The sequence below is a fragment of the Polypterus senegalus genome, chromosome 14, assembly GCF_016835505.1.
Source record: "Polypterus senegalus isolate Bchr_013 chromosome 14, ASM1683550v1, whole genome shotgun sequence".
Taxonomy (NCBI): Eukaryota; Metazoa; Chordata; class Cladistia; order Polypteriformes; family Polypteridae; genus Polypterus; species Polypterus senegalus.
Window position 1 is genome coordinate 130,406,019 of NC_053167.1, and position 20,474 is coordinate 130,426,492.

The 20,474-nt window shown below is 43.5% G+C and overlaps 1 protein-coding gene across 1 annotated transcript in view; it reads right to left on the reverse strand.

The window, feature by feature from the left end:
- ror1 (receptor tyrosine kinase-like orphan receptor 1) overlaps nt 1-20,474 on the reverse strand; it is a 308,358-nt gene that overhangs the window by 128,720 nt on the left and 159,164 nt on the right. The window contains exon 2 of the mRNA XM_039734960.1: nt 13,986-14,057. Coding sequence (XP_039590894.1) covers nt 13,986-14,057 — 72 coding nt within the window. The remainder of the gene's footprint in view (nt 1-13,985; nt 14,058-20,474) is intronic.

The window sequence follows — 20,474 nt, forward strand, 5'->3', positions numbered from 1 at the left end:
ACATGCTTTACAAAAGACACTCCAATAGGTGATGCACTGTGAATGTTAACGCTAAGGTCCACGTTGATTACTTAGATTTCAACCTGTTTTAGATGAGCAGCGCAGTGAGTACGACTTGTCTATAATAAACATAAGAATAAAAAATAAATCAATACTAAAACAGACCTAACTAAGAAGTAATAAAATACAGACAAACAGCACAACCAGAGCTTATAACATATTGTTTCACAGACTACAGAAAGAATACAGAAAAAGAAAAGACACTAAAGGCAGGGGCGACACACACATGATCTGCATTAAGAGGACATCCTCCTTGCCTAGCCTTTGGATTTCACGGCTTCTCTACAAGTACTTTGATGGGCTTTCTGTGTGGCACACACATGCAGCGTGCAGCTTTCTGTACCACATCGGTCTGGTCTGCTTCACATAAACGTCACGTGTGTAGCATCTTTAGAGGTCAAGACATAAAGCCTGCATGTCATGAAGCGTCGGCCTCGTATCTGCCGACTTTGATGTTTCTATAAGAGCGCTTTGATCTTCAGTGCATGCTAACACTATGGACTCTGAGACTCACACATGAAGTTTACTCTGCTCAAACTCTCTATACTTTGCTGTATAAAAACTGTAGTGATTCAGGCACCACAAAACAGCCTTCAAAAAGCCCCATAAAAAACAGGGCAGAGACCTTACTGGCCAGTCCCAAAATAGGCCTCACCCAGGCAAGCCTGACTCCAGGAAACTGGGAGGCTTTTGGCCCAAAAATGGAGAACAGGCTTTTGAAGTTCAAAACATGAAACAGAGTCTCAGATCTCTCAAAATATGCTTCACAAGAGGGGCAACCGTGAAAAGTCCGGCTTGTGAAGGGACGGGTCCCAGAAGAATCTTTAGAAAAAAGGATATTTATTCACAAAAGGAAAACAAAATACACGTAAAAAGCTCAAAAGAGTGAAAGGGAGGGGGCAAAAGGCATTTGCATGAAAGGCAATCAGTCAGGTGAACAAGTCCCTAAAAATTTAATCCAAACGTAATCCAATAAACTTTAGCAAAAAGTTAGCAAAGCCAGTAAATCCAGAAGATATAAAGAGAATACTCACGGGAAAGACAACACCAGCCTCACCGCAGCACATGTCAATGAACTGCAAGGGACTGCAATTCCCTACCTGCCTGTATCAGTGAGGCCACTTGGGGAACCACCCACAAAATACAAGGAACCTAAGAGAACAGGATAACATACTGTGTGTAGCCTGCAGGGGGCGCTCCTGCCATCCAAACCCGGCACAAGCAGACGCAGGTCACACAGTCAGCACACACGTTCTTCCCGTAGGAAACGCCTTCCCCGTTTTCCTCCTGCACAGCACAGTTCCAAAGCACCAAACACAGCACAAAACACACTTCTCTTCTTTCTTTTCTATTTCTTTCTCTTGCCCCCTCTCTCTCTCAGTCCACCTCCATTCCTCCTGGTAAGCTTCGTCCTCCACCACCCGACTCTGGCTCATGGAGTAGTGGCACAGCTGGCTCCTTTTATAGAGGACCCTCAGAAGTGCTCCGGGTGTCCCATGACTTTCTTCTGGCTGCAAGTGCTGCAACCAATGACTCAGCAGTACCAGCAGCACCTCCTGGTGGCACAGACGGAACTCACCAGGGCTGCTCCAAACTCCAACTCCCATGGAGCCCTGCAACCCAAGGGGGACTGCCATCGAACACTCAAGGTGAGGTAATGCTCTCTCCCCCAGTCCTTCCACTATATAGGTGTCCCGGCCATCCGCCACGATACATAGAAAGGAATAACAAAAGTGACAAAAAAGCACATTAAAGAGAAATGCAAATGTAAGCCAGGGAAGAAACACAGGCCTAAATATGACAAAAGTCACACTGTCACTGGTGCCAATGAAAAACACAAAACAACTCCACACTCTGTTCCGTGTCTGGAAAGCTTGTGCACATCCTTCATACTAGACAAACTCTTCTGTCACTCCTAACCGAATATTATGGGATGGCAGACAGAATTCAATTCACACCCTCTTCCATCTAACCCTGGTCTCCCTGCTTGTCAGGTACAGAGCTGTGTTCATGGGAGCAGTGACCGGGCGGGGAGTCTTCATGTTTTATGATGTGTCTTAATGTAATTGTTAGGACATGATGAAATATTAATATTATTTTGAGAGGATACAAGTAGTAGAGAAGGGGGTGTTTATTTATAATTAAATTGCCATGTGTCCCTTTGATGCCAGGCACATACAGTTTGTTGCACTCTGCCTGGCTGACAAAACAGGTTTTTATCCAAAAATCTCGTCCTCAGTGCTCCCGTGAGGCCTTGACACAAAATCAGCCTGGCCGCAAAATGGACAAACAGGCCCTGAGGCCTGTACAAACCAAAGGAGCCAGGATGGGATTCTATAGGCTTTAGGGAGAGGGAGAAACAGGAAAACCCCTGGCCCAAACAACAAAGACACATTATACATTTAAAGATGGACTTCAACATTTTTTAAAGGCACAACTAGAACAAAAGAAATCGAAAAGGATTGACAGAAAGGCAGAAATCGAGTTTATAAACCAACAGCCAGAATCAAAGGACAGCAGCACTAAAAACCCTCCAAACAGCAAAATTCAAATCCAAAACTAAAAGTGAGGAAAACAAACTCGAGCATAAGTCAGTGTCTCAGCAAGGGACCTCAACTTTCCTGCATAAAGCAACCTTTCTTATTAAGGATGTGGATGGTCCACACATGGAAAATAAATGAGTGAATAAACTCAGTTGAAATACTAAACTAAAAAAAATAAATACACAAAAGGACAATAAAATACAGAATAGCTGGGATGGATTGGCACCCTGACCAGGGTTCATTCCTGCCTTGTGCCCTATGCTGGCTGAGAAAGACTCCAGCCCCCCCACCCACATGACCATGTTCAGGAATAAGAGGGTTAGAAAATGACTGACAATAAAATATGCAAAGGGGAAAGGCAAAAATATTTTGTGAAACTAAAATCACAAAAAAATATTAAAATGGTGTCACAGATGGCTGGGATGCCTCTTCATCCTATGGACTCGGGGAGCAAGCCTGGTCAGGAGAGTACCTCCCCTGGAACACTAAATGGCAGCCCCCTGGGTTGCACCGGGGCCATGGGCATGGGATTTTGGAACTCAAGCCTGTTGGAGTCCGTGGCCACCACCAGGGGGCACTGCAGTGGTTCCTGAGCCCATGTGGGTGGAAATGGATCATCAAACACCAGGGGCACTTTCGGGTGGGCTATCGAAGTAGCCAGCAGCCACCATGCCAGGAACCAGCGTCAGAAGGAGGGAGACAAAGAAGAGAAAAGTATTGTTGTGTTTGTGCCATGTTTGTGGGACTGTGTTGTGCCTGTGGGAACGAGGAAGGCATTGCCCACAGGCGAAGAAAAAGTAATAAAAACATTTATTTGTTTTATAAGTGTGCCGCCTGCATCTGTCTGTATCAGGTTGAGCACTCGTATAACTCCTTTGTCACAATGGATAAATAAAAAGACAATAGAACTGAGGTGAAACCCTAGAAAGTCTATAACAACATGGTAGCAACCAGCACGGTGTTATCCCTGCACATTTGTCTCTTCTTTGTCATCATTGAGTTTTTGAGATAGATAGATAGATAGATAGATAGATAGATAGATAGATAGATAGATAGATAGATAAGAAAGGCACTATATAATAGATAGATAGATAGATAGATAGATAGATAGATAGATAGATAGATAGATAGATAGATAGATAGATAGATAGATAGATAGATAAGAAAGGCACTATATAATAGATAGATAGATAGATAGATAGATAGATAGATAGATAGATAGATAGATAGATAGATAGATAGATAAAATTATAAAATTCTAAGTTGTATTTATCACTGAATATTGTTCTGCTGATAATGTATTTATTTGTTCTTTACGTCATGTCCCCCCGTTCCCATCATGCTGAGCCTAAGGGGTGGGGCCTCAGATGTTGCAGTTATGTGATGCCCCCCCAGGACTTTATAAAGCCTTCTCCTGTTGCACTGTACTTCCTTTGATATTGTAATTAAATCTTCTCTTATTTAGCTTTGTATTTGGACTGCGGATTGTAGGTGAACGTTTCCAATTTTCTGTCATTTTGGACGTTGGGTTTATTTGAAGTGTAAGACTCTGGGATTGTGAACTAACTTTTTCCACCATTCTAGGCATTTCTTTTTTGACACAATTTTGTTTTTGTTCTTATTTTTGAATTGTTGAAAATAAAGCTTATAAACTTAAAGGTACTTTCTTTTTATTTTGTAAGCCAGAGGTTTCACAGTTCCTCTCCCCCCCATGTTATCATAACCCTGTGTTTTAATATTTTTCTTGTTATTTAAGAAGACTTTTGCAAATAAACTTTTGGCTCATATAGTTATTGGGAATGAGGATTTCATTGTTGCTCTTAGTTTTTCAATAGTTTTTTGTCATTTTCAAATACTTCAAAAATATTTGCCTCGTTTTCCGACACTGTCTTGTGGTGTAGTCACCACCACATCACTAAGGAGTTTGTAGAGTAAGATGCAATGTGGGCTTAAAAGGTCAGCCTCAGCCATTCTGAGGTACCCCAAATTGAATAAAAACTGTGAGCTTAGCAAGTGTGTTTTGTTTCTGAATTACTAGCATAAAGACTTTCTTGATTTGCTGCTAGATATAATATATAATTTAGAGTTTTGTTTAAGGATTGGCGAAAGATCTAATGGATGTAAGGTTTGTTCGCGACTCACGGTTCTTCTCCTGGTTCCTTTTCAGTCCTCCTGCTTTCTGACATTTTGGAATTCAAACCTTTTACTGTTTTTTGTTGGACTTGTGCAGGTCGAAAGCCTTCTTCTAGAATTTGGGACATGACTGATTGTTTTGGTAGACCTTTGTGTTGTGCTGGTTTGGGGGGCCTACCACAGTTTTTGAATATGGAGCACCCTGGCAGATCAGAGGACATGGCATCCTGCATACAATACAATACAATCTGAATGGCACAGAAAGCTCTCCATGACTATAATGATTACATTAAGCAGATATTACAAATCACAAACAATAATTAATAATAATGCATGACAATTATACATAACTCCATCCATCCATCCATTATCCAACCTGCTATATCCCAACTCCAGGGTCACGGGGGTCTGCTGGAGCCAATCCCAGCCAACACAGGGTGCAGGGCATTATACAAAACTAAATAAGGAAAAATAAGATTCACAAGAGTAATTCCCCTCGGAGCGCCTCAGGGTGCAATGTGTGAGGCACCAGGCAGGCCAGGAAGACGGTAATTCCAATGACGGAGAAGAGGGCTCTTATCTGCTCAACCTCGAGCACACACACACACCTCCCCCATGTAATCCTTCTGTTTATTTGTAAGCGGCAGCCACAACCAACATAAATATGGCATTCATCCTGCTATCTGTGAAGAATGCATGGAAAGATGTGGCCAGAGTTAAGCGCAGCATCTCCGCTCCAGAGTTCAGCTCCATCTGTGCACAATGCGGCCTTTCTTCCACAGTTTCAGGGCTGGTTGGGATTCTTTCTAAACAGCACAAGGTGGGCTGCTGATCTTGGCATCTCGCAGCTGCTTGTTTTACATGAAATGGAAGGGCCAAAGGTGGAAAGTAGGCTGGCACAGCCTCACGGTGTTCTGTGCCAAGGACTAGGAAAGCGCAATGTAGAAGGCACTGAGATGGAGGGCCTAAATCATTAGAGACGGGGCAAAGGGTTTTGTCCAGGGGTGGTCAATTCATTAGGTGACATAGGCAGCACCCTAGGAGATGTGCATTCTGGACATCAAGGTGGACCCACTGTCCCCAGGTCAGATGATACTGAGTGGGCACCGTTTATGAAAGTAAAAGTGCATGTACTGCATACACCAAGGGGCACGCACAGAATATGCACAAGGGGGCGCCATTTTTATTGAAAGGGCACCCGATCTGGACCACCACTTCACAGGTCGTCAAAGGCTAACAGTACCGACTACCTGTTATGGACAACGAAGGATGACGCCTGTCAACCCCACCTAATGGGTTTTGAAAGACACGGACATGGGCCACCAGCAAGTCAAGTGACGCCTAGCGATCGGCGCTGCAACCAGTGGCAGGGTGCGGTATCTTTCATTTCTTTCAATGGTAAACCGTTGATTGGGACAAGGGGGGAAGGCTGTATGGTGACCGCTATTTTTCTCGCGTGACATTTTTCCCACCGTTATTTGTTTTGCACGTTATTTATCTCACGAGTATGTAACTCACGCATTAGGCTTAGGTGAGATAAATACCTGCGAGAAAAATAACGGCGAGAGACGTAAAACATGAGAAAAATCATGTGAGAATGTCCACACGAGAAAAAACAAAACGGACGTCTTGTATAGTGAATATAAATGCTCATATTTATCTGACCATCACGGACCCCCTGAAACCCATCTATGGACCACCATGGCGCCCATGGACCCCAGGTTAAGAACCCCTGTTTTAGGGGGTCACTAAGAGTTTACCATTCCCACAAGAAAACACTGGATTAAGAGAGACTGGATATATGAAAAAACAAACCTATATAGGGTGGCAGAGGGTTGCTAGGGGCAATAAGGAGACAGGACTCTTAACCTATGAATGAAGGATAGGGGCGGGTCGTTAATTCAAAAGCTCAATCCCTTGCCTCTGTGTGCGCAGGGGTTTCTGGTAGACCACAACTGAAAAACCCAATGGTACAATACCAGCAATTTGTTATTTTCATCACTGGAATCAAGTGATAGTTTTCAAAGACCGTGCATTCAGCTCTTCGCTCTTTCACTCTCCAACATGCCAAAGACTGCATGGGGTACAACAACCCCACCCCATGCTTTGACTCATTTGAGACCACACGCGGGACCCCGCCCAAACCCGTCTCCCATGCATCAATACGCTTAAGACTACAAGGCGGTCAAATGTGATTCAACATACTGCAGACTTATAGGGGGCTTGACAAGCTTCAACACACTGGCAGCTTCATGTGGAACCCTTCCTTGCTTTGACTCTTTGGGTGCTCCGGGGAGTCTGGACTGTGTTTTTGAGTTATCCGCTTTTTCCTTCAGTGCTGTTATGGTACCAGTAGAGAGCTCTGAAAGCTGCTATCGATACTACTGTACAGTCTTCTCTGAACTATTAATGCTGTCTTGATTGAAAGCCTATGATCTGATAAACTCCATCAATTCAAAAGACTTTAGATAGCGGACACCTCTGCAAAGTAACCTCTGGTTGTGGGTTTATTATGGCAAAAAATCAAGTGACATGGCAGAAAGAGAAAGAACAGCAGTGAGCATCTGCTGAGCAGCAAGCAAATCGCAGAGGCTGATGACGTGATGAAGAAGACTATAATAGGAATAAGACTGTCATGACTGAGGAACACCAAAAGCACAAAAGAGCCAACAGCATTTTCAAAAATAGCCCTCTGGGGGGCAAATACCGTCATACCCTGACTAGATACAAGAAAGTGCCTTAAAATCTTTAAAAATAAAAGGTTTATTGGCTTAAAAGGTGGATTTCAATCACAGTCCACAAATCCCAAATCAGAATCCAAAGGAAAACACAAAAGGCAACAGCAAGGTGCAGCAAATACAAGAAACTCTCCTCTCCCTAATGTGTTTGAAATGAACCGCCAGGAACTAGATAGATAGATAGATAGATAGATAGATAGATAGATAGATAGATAGATAAGGCACTATATGATAGATAGATAGATAGATAGATAGATAGATAGATAGATAGATAGATAGATAGATAAGGCATAGATATGATAGATAGATAGATAGATAGATAGATAGATAAGGCACTATATGATAGATAGATAGATAGATAGATAGATAGATAGATAGATAGGAAAGGCACTATACAATCGATAGATAGATAGATAGATAGATAGATAGATAGATAGATAGATAGATAGATAGATAGATAGATAGATAGATAGATAGATACTTTATTAATCCCAAGGGGAAATTCACATTAAAAAAAAAAGGGCATGAGCATTTCTTCTCAGTGCTTCAAGTTGACTATTTGAATAGGCGAGTCTCTGAGTGTAAAATTCCATGTCAAGTAGTAAAAATAGTAAAAAGTGTCCAGGGAGCGATTCCACATAAATGAAAGTGGTAGAAGTGATCAGTGAAATAGAGGAAAAAAAAAATAGAAAAAATAGAAAAAAAGGTAAAAAGATACAGTCATACACGGAGCTGCTGGAAAGGCTGCCACTCGGATGTGGCGCCGGATATTACACACCCCAAAAATAGTGTGGAGGGCTGTTCCTGGCAGTGATTGGCAGGTGGCCCCGCCCCTTGAGGAACCACTCACAAAACACATGGGACATAACTTAGGCCATTCTCCTTTACAAATAAACACAAAGAAATATGTACATCTCTCTATATGTAAAATCTATACGTCTGTCTGTCTTTCTGTGTGTCTGCCTTTCATGAGAGGACTACTTAATGGATTTAGATCGGGGACCTTGTCTCTGCTTAGCTAGCAATATCTGTTTGTTTATTGATTTTTAAAGTTTGTCCTGTTTCACTACTATGCGGGCGGAGCTGCAGGGGACAGCTAGTAATAAATAAAATAAGCCTTAATACAAATAAATGGCATAACATTAAACAATACAAAAAAGAAACACAACTATGAACCCCTGCCAGGGGAGAAATGCTGGCTGAGACAGGACAAAGATGAAGAAGAAAGTGAAGAAGAAGAATCTATATCTATATATAGATAGATAGACAGTCAGACAGAGTGTTTAATATCTGTCTATCTATGATACTTAAACAACAAACTGAAATGGATACTCACTGAAAGGCACCATATAATATACAGATTGACATATCCAGCTATTAAAGTTTATTGGGGAGAAATGCAGGATTATAATACTTTGCCTTTTCTACCTAGTTTTTATATACTGCATTTCATATCTAACTATATAACATAATGTCCTATGTATATGTTTATTGTATAAAGCCTTTCATATCTATCAATCAATCTATCTATACATTATTGGGCCAACGAATTTAAACTGATACTAACTGAAAGGCACTATATAATATACAAATTGATATATCTATCTATTAAAGTTTATTGGGGAGAATTGCATGAATGTATTATAGTATTTTCCCTTTCTACCATAGTTTTTATATAGTGCCTTTCATATCTAACTATATAACATAATGTCTTATTTATCTATGTTTACTGTATAAAGCCCTGCAAATCTATCTATATGTAACAAATTTAAACTGATAATCACTAAAAGGCACTATATAATAAACTGATTTATCCACCAATCAAAGTGTATTGGAAAGAAATGCAGGAATCTGTTTTTGTAGAACTATCTAAGGTGCTTTTTACTTCTATCTTCTTCTTCTTTTGGCTGCTCCCGTTCGAGGTTGCCACAGCTGATCATCTTCTTCCTATCTTTCTGTCCTCTGCATCTTGTTTTGTTAACTGTTCACTTCTATCTATCTATAGAAAATACTGGTTTCTCTATTTATTTTATAATGACTTTCATATCTGTCTACCTACCAATTCAATGCCTTATTTATCTCTGTCTGTTATATATAGCCTTTCATATCTATCTACACAATAAAACTCCTTTTCTGTCAATGATATAGTGTATTTCCCATCTATCTGTCCATCTGTATGATCGCAGGATTTTTCAGTTTATATCTATTATATATTGCCTTTCCTAGTTATATATACTGTATATAGCGCCCTTGTCCAACTGTTCTGTGGTGGGTCACCTTCTAGAAGAGCCACCTCTTGACAGGCGCTACAGTTTGTCGCGGGCCGCCCTAGCGCACACACGCCTCATAAAGACTCGCCAGTCGACATAAACGTCTTTGAGAGGTGGTCCGTAAAACCCCCAGAGACATCGAGCGGGCATGGAGACTCATCTAGGAGTGCAACCGCGTTTCTGACTACTTGAGGTGACCCCATCACTTGTCCTTGACGGCCACCCTGCCTTCCTGCCCCTCTGAATTAGCACCCCCGCCGACCCCCCTGCCGCGCTCGCCTGGCTCTCATTAGCCCGCACCCTCGGCCTTCGGTCGGTATTCGCAGCTGCTCGCCGGACGACCCTCGCACTTTGCACGTTCCCCTGATCCCCTCGACCTCGCCAGCCAGCCGCTCGGTTCCCATTATGGCGCCCGCTCGAGTGCAGCTGATAATTGTGCTTAATAGCAGGCAGTTAAGCGATTGCTCTGGGAATTGTAGAATTCTATTAGGCCAACTTGAAAGCGCCATCCTGCCAAGGTACATTTTCACGGTCGTGGAGCAGGAGCGCAAGGGATGCTCGTGCAATGAGATTAGACAGATTAGATAAATGAGATCGCATTAAACTCAAAATGCCTTGTTTTTATTAAAGCCAGTCCAGTGTTTGCCTTTTTTTTCTTCTTTTGTTAAATTTAGCAATGAAGCGCCAAATCGTTTCCAGAGCAAACGCCCTCGAGTCCTTTCGTCCTAGTTTGTGAAAAGAAGTAAGCGGAGCCTCTGGTTGGGCCGCCTTGAATCTCAAAAACCCTCTTTTCATAACCTTAAAACGATGAGCACATGACAAGCGGGGGCTATAAAAAAATCATGCATTAATATAGCGCCTTTCGCAATGGACAAATCAAAGCACTTTACATGAGCAATACTCGGGGAGAAACAAAGGCTGAGAGAAAAACTGTCATCGCGCTAATGGATAATATAGGCAATTCAAGTAAATCTGGCAATCGTTATTTTATATAGCGCCTTTCACACTGGATTTCCTATCCAAACACCTATTCTTAACTCATCTTAAGGTCAGGGACAGAAACAAAGAAAAAAAAAGAAAAGAATATGATGATTAACTTCTTAAGTAAGTTATCACTATCTTATATAGTGCCTTTCACTGGGGTATCATCTCTGTGAATTTAAGATTAGCCGTTTGGCACTCACCCATTTAAATGATGTTATACAATTAGATAAAAAGCACAGCCTATGAAATATAGTGCCTTTCACAGTGGGTACCATTTCAGAGAATTTAAAGGTAAATTAGTATGCAGAAAACAGAAAATTAGGGTTAGTTAGGCAGAGAGAGCAACTTCAGTAAAAGTCAATCAAGTAACTATCTTTTGTTTTATATAGTGCCTTTCAAAGTGGGTACAATTTGAAGACACTTAACGTTAACTCACCTTGCACATAAGAAAATAAGGCAGAGAATAAACAGAGTTATGGGACGGTCCCGTCAGTAAAAGTCAAATAAGTAATCTTCATTTTATATAGTGCCTTTCCCAGCAGGTATCATTTCAAAGGTTTTAAAGTTAAATTCCGATTTCAGAAGACAGAAAGAGAGTTCAGGCAGTTAAAGGAGGCCGCCACTTCAGTAACAAGTCCATTTTGTGAGCTTTATGTTATATAGCGCCTTTCACCGTGGGTACCATCTGAAAGCATATAACTTTAGCTCAACTTCCAGGGACAGACAGAGAGCATCAGGGTGTTACATAGTCAGGCGAAGGCTATAACGGCTTCACTTGCAGTTAATTAAGGAACATTTGTGTTATATAGTGCCTTTCTCTTGCAACATTTAAATTTAACCCAAGGTGTGGAGACAAAGAGTTGGAGAGTGAAAGGCAAAAAGTCAGTAAGTGAATGAGTCGGTGAAGGTTACGGTCACGTCAGTGGCTGTGAATTTAGTTGCCTTTATGATTTATAGTGCCTTTCACTTGTGGAGAGAAACAGAGTAAATTAATAACATGTATCAATCAGGAAAAAGGGGATATTCACATCAACGTCAATGAAGCAATGGTTAAGTTATATAGTGCCTTTCACAGAGCATCGGAAATTAGGCCGTGTCACGCATGCGCGTTAGAGAAGACCGCCTCGTAGGCTCAGTGGAGCACAGGGTGCCCCGCCGCTAACCCCGCCCCTTCCAGTCGAACCGACATGAAATCCCAGGCATCATGTTATTACTGTGGCCGGAGCAACCTGTCGGGCGGAACTTCGCGAGAGCGACTGCAACCTTTGCTTATCTGAGGTTCCCGCTGAAGGGACGCCCGCCGACGAGCGCTATTTGTGTTTGTTTCATTTTAATTTTGCTGTTTACGGATAATAAATGGGGCGATCCGGTTGGCGCCCCAAAATTTGCTCATTGCATCCAAACCTGTCTTTCCCGCACCCGGCCACACCCTGCTTGTCGGAGACGTAGAAGCAGACTTGGGGGCACTAATATGTTGTTTAAGCAAGCAAAGGGTGCAGCCACTTTAGTTGCAGTAAATGAACGAAACTTTGCTATATAGTGCCTTTCACTTTGGGCACCCTCTTCTATAATTTGACATTAGCCCAGAATTTGGAGGCAGTAAATAGTAGTAGGGTATTGTGCCGTATTGTTAGCCATTTTGGATTTAGTGAGAAGTCAAACTAAATGACACCTTTTATTGGATAACTAAAAACTACAGTATATAAGCTTTCAAGGCAACTCAGGCCCCTTCTTCAGGCAAGATGGAATACAGAGACTGGAATTCTCTTTGTTTATGTAGACACCATCAGGATAGATACAACATTGGAAAACCTTTAAGTGAGACATCTTAGATGTAAAAAAATTAATTGAGCTCTCCAGGCTAAGGCTCATTAAGCAAGAGAGGAGAACAACATCTAGTCGAGATCTTTTGATAAGATAAACTGTCCAACAGAGTCTTTTGAAGTTTCTGATGAGTTTTTCAGTACAATGGAAATTGTGCCTGTTCCCTTTCGCCTCATTGTTACACATCAACAGCAGTCAAGTAAGTAACTATTAGGTTATATAGCGCCTTTCGCAGTGAGTAACATCTGAAAATATTTAACATTAGCTCAGCTTGCACAAAGAAAATGGAATAGAGCATAAATAGTGTTATGTGATTGGGCAAAAGGGAGGATTGTCATTTCAGCAAAAGTCACATACTGTAAGCAGTCTTCATTTTATATAGTGCCTTTCATCATGGTGATTTACATAGCTTATAGAAAGTAAGTAGATGTTTAGCAACTAGATAAAAATGAAGAAATAACATTATGGCCTCCAGGGGGTGCAACAGCTCCCCAAACCCGAGGTACTCGTGGGTCTCTGCAACACACAAGGCTTTATTGGCAAGGGGGAATACGTTTTACCCGTTTCCCACCATCACCAAGCACAGTACGATAAACAGCACACAGCACTTTTCTTCACTTTCGTCTGCCTCCAGTCCTCTTCCTCCCGACACTGGCTCCTTTTAACCCACACCCGGAAGCACTCCAGGTGGCTCATTAGTGAAGTACTCTCGGGTGTGGCAGAAGCCCGATAAAATATGGCTCTGCATTTCCCCCTGGCGGCACCCACAGAACCCAACAGGGCTGTCCCGACCGCCAAGTCCCATGTTGCCTTGTGGGACACCCTAGGGGGCCGCCCTCTAGCAGCCCGAGGGAGGTACTGTCTTGTGCATGTTCTCTCCCCAGATTCTTCTAGTTCACAGGCGTCCCGGCTGGGTAAGGACCCTGGCCATCTGCCACAGTAAATGGGCATTCAAAACTTTTCAGTTCACAGTAAATTAAGTAACCTTTATGCTATATAGTGCCTTTAACACTGGAGCACGCTGCCATCCAGTGTACAAGCATAGGAGACATCTAGTAAAGTGGACAGAGTCTCCAATTTTTCAACAGCTTTAAATCCACCTCCTTACCTTTACGCCCTCACCTTCGTGTGGCACTGTGCAAAATGCCGCAGCAAGTGGGCATCATATGTCACCAGTGCCGTTGTGTGCCTGTCCCTTTTCAGCTGTGTGTGTTTAATCCCTATGTAACATGCCCATGACAGCCATAAGCATCTGCAAAGTTCTGAAAATGGCCCCTGGCGCAAAGCTTAACACCTTGACTCCACCTCCTCATTCACAGAAATCCAAGCTGGCAGAGACTGGCGCATCAGGGCACCCACATCCTTGCACTTTGTTTGTCTGCTCTGTTTAATAATAGCTCTGGAGGAATGTCATTAACATAAGAAGTGCGTACCTCTTTCTGCTTCTTCAGAGACGTTCCATTTCGAATCGGCCAGGACGTTGGCATCATCGGGTGACTCCATCCCTGTGGGAAGAAAGCACATGTGGTTACTCCAAGAGGCTTCCAGACTGACTGATAACAAACATGCAAAGGGCCTGATGGCAAGACGCCCATTGAGACCCCCACTCCCAGCCCCCTTTACTCCTCTAAAGCAGAGTGAGCACTAATGCCGCGTCTTTTAATACTGCATTCAAGAGGCTGAAGGTGCAGGCGCTGTCAGGGTGGCACACCCTAGGGGTAGTGGGTCCTCTGGCGAAGTTTTTTGGGTTCACGTCATAGTTAAATAGAAGCTTCTTTTTTCCGTTAACCATCTTAGCAACTTAATCGGGGCAGAGTCAATTCCCTAAATGGGATGCCACTCCAGTGAGGTGGCACATTTATTCACAGACATCAGTGAGCTTGGATGCGAGTCCATCACAGGGGGCACATTCCTTCAACTCCTGACAAATTTGAAGTCGCTGTTTTAGCTGACCTGCATGTCTTTGGACGGTGGCAAGAAAGCCGAGGATATGAACATGGAGAGAACATAAAGACCAGTCCAGAAATCGCAACTGGGTCACAAGACCTGCCAGTCAGCAGCGCTAACTATTGTGCAGTCAACAGCCGAACACGCTAATGTCTGTCTAACGGGGGGTGAAGCAAAGAACTGGCGGGCACAAGATCTAGTTTCAAATCCTACATTCAAAATTCTGGTTGGCACCAGGTAGTGAGTGCTTGTAATTGTGGCCAGTTAGTGCCAACTAATACACATCCTGGCTGGCTGATGGCTGAAACACACAGGGAAGAAAATTAATAAAACAGGAGATGGCAGCGGATGGAATCATTATTTAAAATCATTGGGCACTCAGTTTTGGAGCTGGGCACACAGATCTTTACCTGTCTTGTGATGGTGTTGCCCTGCGTAAGGTGCTAGATAAGATCAGATGTAAAGGGTGTGTCTAGAATGTGGTGAGACAAGACGTGTGGGGATGAAGTAGGGCACAAGAGGCGGTCTGGGTGGCATATCTCTTCCAGTATACGAAGAGATTCTGCTAAGATTGTTGCATGTTTCTCATGTTTGAAAGCTGGCATTGAATTTTACTCTTGTAAAGCACCTGTGATGGTGCCAGCTATGAAGGACTCTATAGAAAAAAAAAAATGAATGCTTAATTACAGGCACCACAAACTGGGCACTGACCATAGATTTGGGAAACAATTCAGCCAGCAGGCAGCCAAGCACAAGTGTGCAGGCCTGAGCGGCACTGGCGGTACGGCGTCCCACCAGGGTGCCACACAGTGAGCTATTGGAAAAGTGAAGCAGCTGGGATTGAACCGAGCCCTGCGAGTGTCATGCAGTTAAGTATGTGCTAATTTGCTATAAAGCAGGTTGTGGTCTGCCCGCGGGGGGTCCCGGCAGAGTGAGGGAGCCCACCAGTGTGGCCACAGGAATGCTGCTGATAAGAATTAAGACAAGATTAACGCCTGGTATTGGCACGCCGGGAGCAGCTGGCCCTGAACAGGTGGCAGAAGGACAGTTGTGCAAATTGAGGCCCTGATGGGCAGGCGTGCCCGTCTCTGCCAAAAAGGATCCTGTGCCGCCTGAGGCTTATGGCCGCTTAGAATGCAGACTGAGGTCAATGAATTCCAATGGGTGAAAGCCAAAAACTTAAAATGGTGAGAACACGAAATTGAGAAGCAATGAGACCACTGACTTGCGCAAGTCATTATATAATATAGCGCCTTTCACAGTACACACCACAGAGAGGGTACAAGAGAGGCAGATAGCTCCAGTGTGCATCACCAAAATAATGGCGTGGAGAGTAATGACAAAATTAGGGTTAGCGCGTCTTTATAATAAGATATCGCGCCCTTCATAGTGCGCCTGAAAGAAGAACACAACGTCCTAAAACAGGACACAGACAGGAAGCAACCCTGGACCCACACAGAGACAGGGAGAACATACAAACTGCACACAGGATTTGAACGCCAAGAGCAAACCAGCCATACTTTATTCCATATAGCGCCTTTATGTAATACAGTATACCATTATAAAATGTATGACAAATATAAACAATGGAGAATGAAGCACATTCACAAGTCTCTTTATTTCAGTTTATTTCTGAGGAGTGCTTTGCACCGTGTACAGGCTCAAAGTGCTTGCATGCAAGGTTTATAAATCCGTATTTTTATATAGCGCCTTTCAGGGTGAACACTATTGAAACATGCTTTCCATAAGAAATACATAGGGACCGAACCAAACGGTACGCTCTGCAGCCAAAAAATAAGCAGCAGAGAAATGAAATGTTCAGTCTGGATGTGATATAGCGCCTGTCACAATGAACACTATGACAGTCAGTCAACCCGCTATACCCTAACGCAGGGTCACGGGGGTCTGCTAGAGGACAAAAAAAAAAAGTGCACCCTTGATAAAGGGAATGGGCTCAAGAACTTCTGTTACATATACTGGACGTCATGATAGCACAACGTGTAGGGCTGCTGTCTCACAGATCCTGGGTTTCAATCCCAAGCCTGGATGCTGTCTGTGTGGAGCCTGCATGTTCTCCGTGTCTTTGGGTTTCCTTTCACATCCTCAAAGGTGTGCAGCTTAGGCTGACTGGTAAATTCCAAATTTGGTTCAGTGTGTGTTGGCCATGGAGCCATTGCCCTGCCGTGCATCCAAGGTGCAAAATACGAAATCTTAACCCTTTGGACATTCTGAAATCTTAAAAATCAAAACTGCGAGGGAGTCCCTGAAAATCAGTTTTAAAAACATATTATGGTGGCCTACGTCACTTAGTCTGCGAGACAATACTGTAGTAACCAGCAGACAGTGGTGCAGGTCAGCAGCGTGAAGAGAACTGCAGTGAGGACTGTTGGCAAGTGTGCAATGGAAGGGGCGGGGCCACCCACTTGAGTGGCAGAGTAACAGGTGGGGTTAGATGCTTGTGTGGCAGAACAATGGGCAGGGCTAGATGCTTAAATGAACACAGGATAGGCGGGGCTATGCGTTTGAGTGGCAACATGATAAGGTGAAATGACAGCATGATGGGCGGGGTTAGATAGTTGAGTGGCATCAGTCCGTTGATGTCGGGCATTTTATTGTACTTGATGACGTTATCCTATAGTTAGAAATTGATTCATCTTGAGGAACGTATTATTTGTCATTCAGGAGTAAGTTTTATGTTTGATGGAATATTTGCAAAATATGAACAATGTCGTTTTATCGTGAATTTTTTTTTTTTTTTAATTTTGTTGTGTCGCCTGTGCGCATACCCTGTGGTTGGCTGTCACCCTGCCCAGGATTTTGTTCCTGCCTTGCGCCCTGTGCTGGCTGGGATTGGCTCCAGCAGACCCCGTGACCCTGTGTTAGGATATAGCGGGCTGGAAAATGACTGACTGACTATGCACATATATCAGTTGAGTGGAGCCGAGCTTGCGGAGAAGGTTTGGGCATCAAAGAGCATACAATCAGAGCGACGGTCACTCCAATCAGAACACAAAGGTGAAACCATCCCATTACAGCAGCAATGTTAGAACACCGGTAAAAAAAAAAAAAACATCCTTTGAGAAGAACCCAGGGAGAATTCAAGTAAAAGTGCAGAGATTTTTAGAGAAAAAAGAACAAATAGGGACCCCTGTCAGCAGTCATTGCTTGTCTTGGTCTCAGTGATGCTAAAGAGGTGACGCAGATTACGGATGCCGCGATAGTGACAGTGGAGCCCTGCTTTACTGGCAGAACGAGCAGCTTCTGCCGTCTGTGCTCTTAGAGTTCAATCTGGAAAACCGACTCAGGTCTGGTAATGACATCAACACTGCCTGACAAAAGGGCCATTTTAGTGCTACACACACACAGCATTCAAGTGCAGATGTGTTAAGAAAAGTATGTTCTGCATGATGTCCAAGGTGGCGTGGCCTTAGTCTGCAGATTGTGTATCACCCTATGAGGGGATTCATCTACTTCAGGCACCCGAACCCTAACTGGTTACATCCTCTGTAGCTCATTTACTGTCTACTATCTGGACTACCCATCGAAGACGGGTTGAAATCTAAGTAATCAATGTAGACCTCAGCGTATTTAGTGTTAACGTTCACATTGCACCGTCAGTTGGAATGTATTTTGTAATGTACGGAGTAATGAAATGCAATACATTCTTTACTCCAACAGATGACGCATCACAAACAAAGATGCACTTCATTCCAACAAAGGGCACATCACAAGTATTACCAATGCTTTTATGAATCCCACACCAGATGGCATATAACACAGAAATATGCATTGCTTTTGCCATTCCAACTGATGGCACAAACATTTGTAGCAATAAAATGCAATATATCTTCATTCCAACAGATGTCATAGTAATAAATACATTAGTAATACAATGCATTGCATTTGTCACTTCAACAGATGGCACATCACAAACATTTGTAGTAATAAAATGCAATGTCATTTTTCATTCCAACAGATGGTACATCACAAACATTAGTAGTAACAAAATGTAGTATGTTCTTCATTCCAACAAATGGCACTTCACAAACATTACCACTACTTTTACGAATCCCATACCAAATGGTATATAACAGATACCTGCATTGCATTTGTCATTTCTACAGATGGCGCATCACAAATATTTGTAGTAATAAAATGCTTGCATTGTTCTTTCCTACAGATGGTACAACACAAACATTACCACTGTTTTTACGAATCCCATACCAAATGTCCTATGTCAGAGACACAGCCCAAGATAGACACACAGATTTATCATTTTATTAAAGTGGTTTCTACAGTGGCAGAGTGAGATTCCAGTGTTCAGCACAATGAGACCCCTGACTACCACGGGGTATTTGGCACACTGCTTGTGCCCAGCGCCACTGGGTTGGGCTCTATCTCCCATGACTCTTCCTTGACTGTTTCATATAGTGCCTTGCCACATGCCTGATACCACATTACAAGATGGTTCAAAATGAAACATTAAAGGTTGTGCATTAAACAGTCAGGGGCAGATGTTATTTTTTTTTTATATCTTTCCTGCTACAAGTGGGGATTTGAGTGATGAGACAGAAGGAGCTTTTAGACAGATTGGGGGGCACCATATACAGTAGCTGATGGAATGGCTGTGGAGAGCAGTGCTGGCCACTAATGACATAACTGATGAAAGGTGACCGTACTGTCACAGGCTGAGAAATTCTCCTCCACTCTGGACCTTCTCGTTTAGGGGCTCCCACATTATCAGTTATCAAAATCATAAGAGGCCAAGATTTAGGGCTGGTCCATGCCACTCTGTGTTGGTGAAGTGGGCAGGCCCCGTCATCGCTTCATGTTTGCACACTTATGGTTGTTTAATTGGGTCAATGCGTTGAGCGACAGAAGGCCAGAGAGCGAGCCGTCCCCCAGACTCGTCCTCCATACCACACACGCTGGCAGCGGACCCCGTCTGGGGGATGTGAAGCAGCCAGCCTGATCGGAGAAGGTGGGGCAGGAGGAAGGGCTGCCCGCCACAGCTGCAAGCACTTTTCTCATTCTTCAACATCTGCAGGCCAAGTGGACGATTAAATAATCAAGAAATGTCTGCACAATTAGGGGCTCATTTTAACTTCAGCCTTCTAATGTCTTCCAGCAAAAATATTGTCATTAAGATCTTTGGAAAGGGATGACTTTGAAAACCCATCAACTGGTCACCCTGTCACCCAAAACTGGCATGAGTGCCATCCAAGCAGCATGGGCTTTAAAGGCCAATTCTTTCATGATAAACTGGCTGCTTTGAGGGTGGCACAGTGGTTAACAATGGTGGGATATCATGGAGGGAGCCCCTTTCTGTAGGATTGCCAGGAGACAGGCAATTACAAGATGAGAACCACCCCTCCACACACACACAGAACTGGTGAGGGGGAACAACTGGCCTAAATCATGTAGGGCATACTAAAGGCAGGGGCTGGGAGGCTGCTGACTGGCAGGGTGGTGAATACAGGTGGGCAAGATGCTCTTAGCGAGACAGGCAGGCGGTCAGACTTGAAGAGGGAGTAGAGGTGTTCTTCATGTTGGATCTCCTCAACAGTAAGTGGCTTGTTTTATGAACAATAAAATAACTGATCAGTCTGAACACCGTAGGGCACCTTTCAGGGCAACCAATCCGTCATAAAACAGTCGATGGCGCTTTCACAGCAGGCACCGAGTGTCAGCCGAGTTCATCTAGCACCTTCCACTCCGACAGGAGAAACAATTCATCTCACTGTATCGAATAATTCCTATTTCTATTTTATATAGCACCTTTCACATCAAGATGTTAATTAATCAACTAATCACTACGCTTACGTATGTGGTTTAGGGGTGGGGGGCCGTGAGCCTCTCCCTGCAGCACTGAATACAAGATAGGAAGCAACCTTAGACATGCTCACACGCCCACCCACAGTGACCCCAACATGCACACCTTTGGGATGTGGGCACCGAGGTGGGGGAGAAGACCC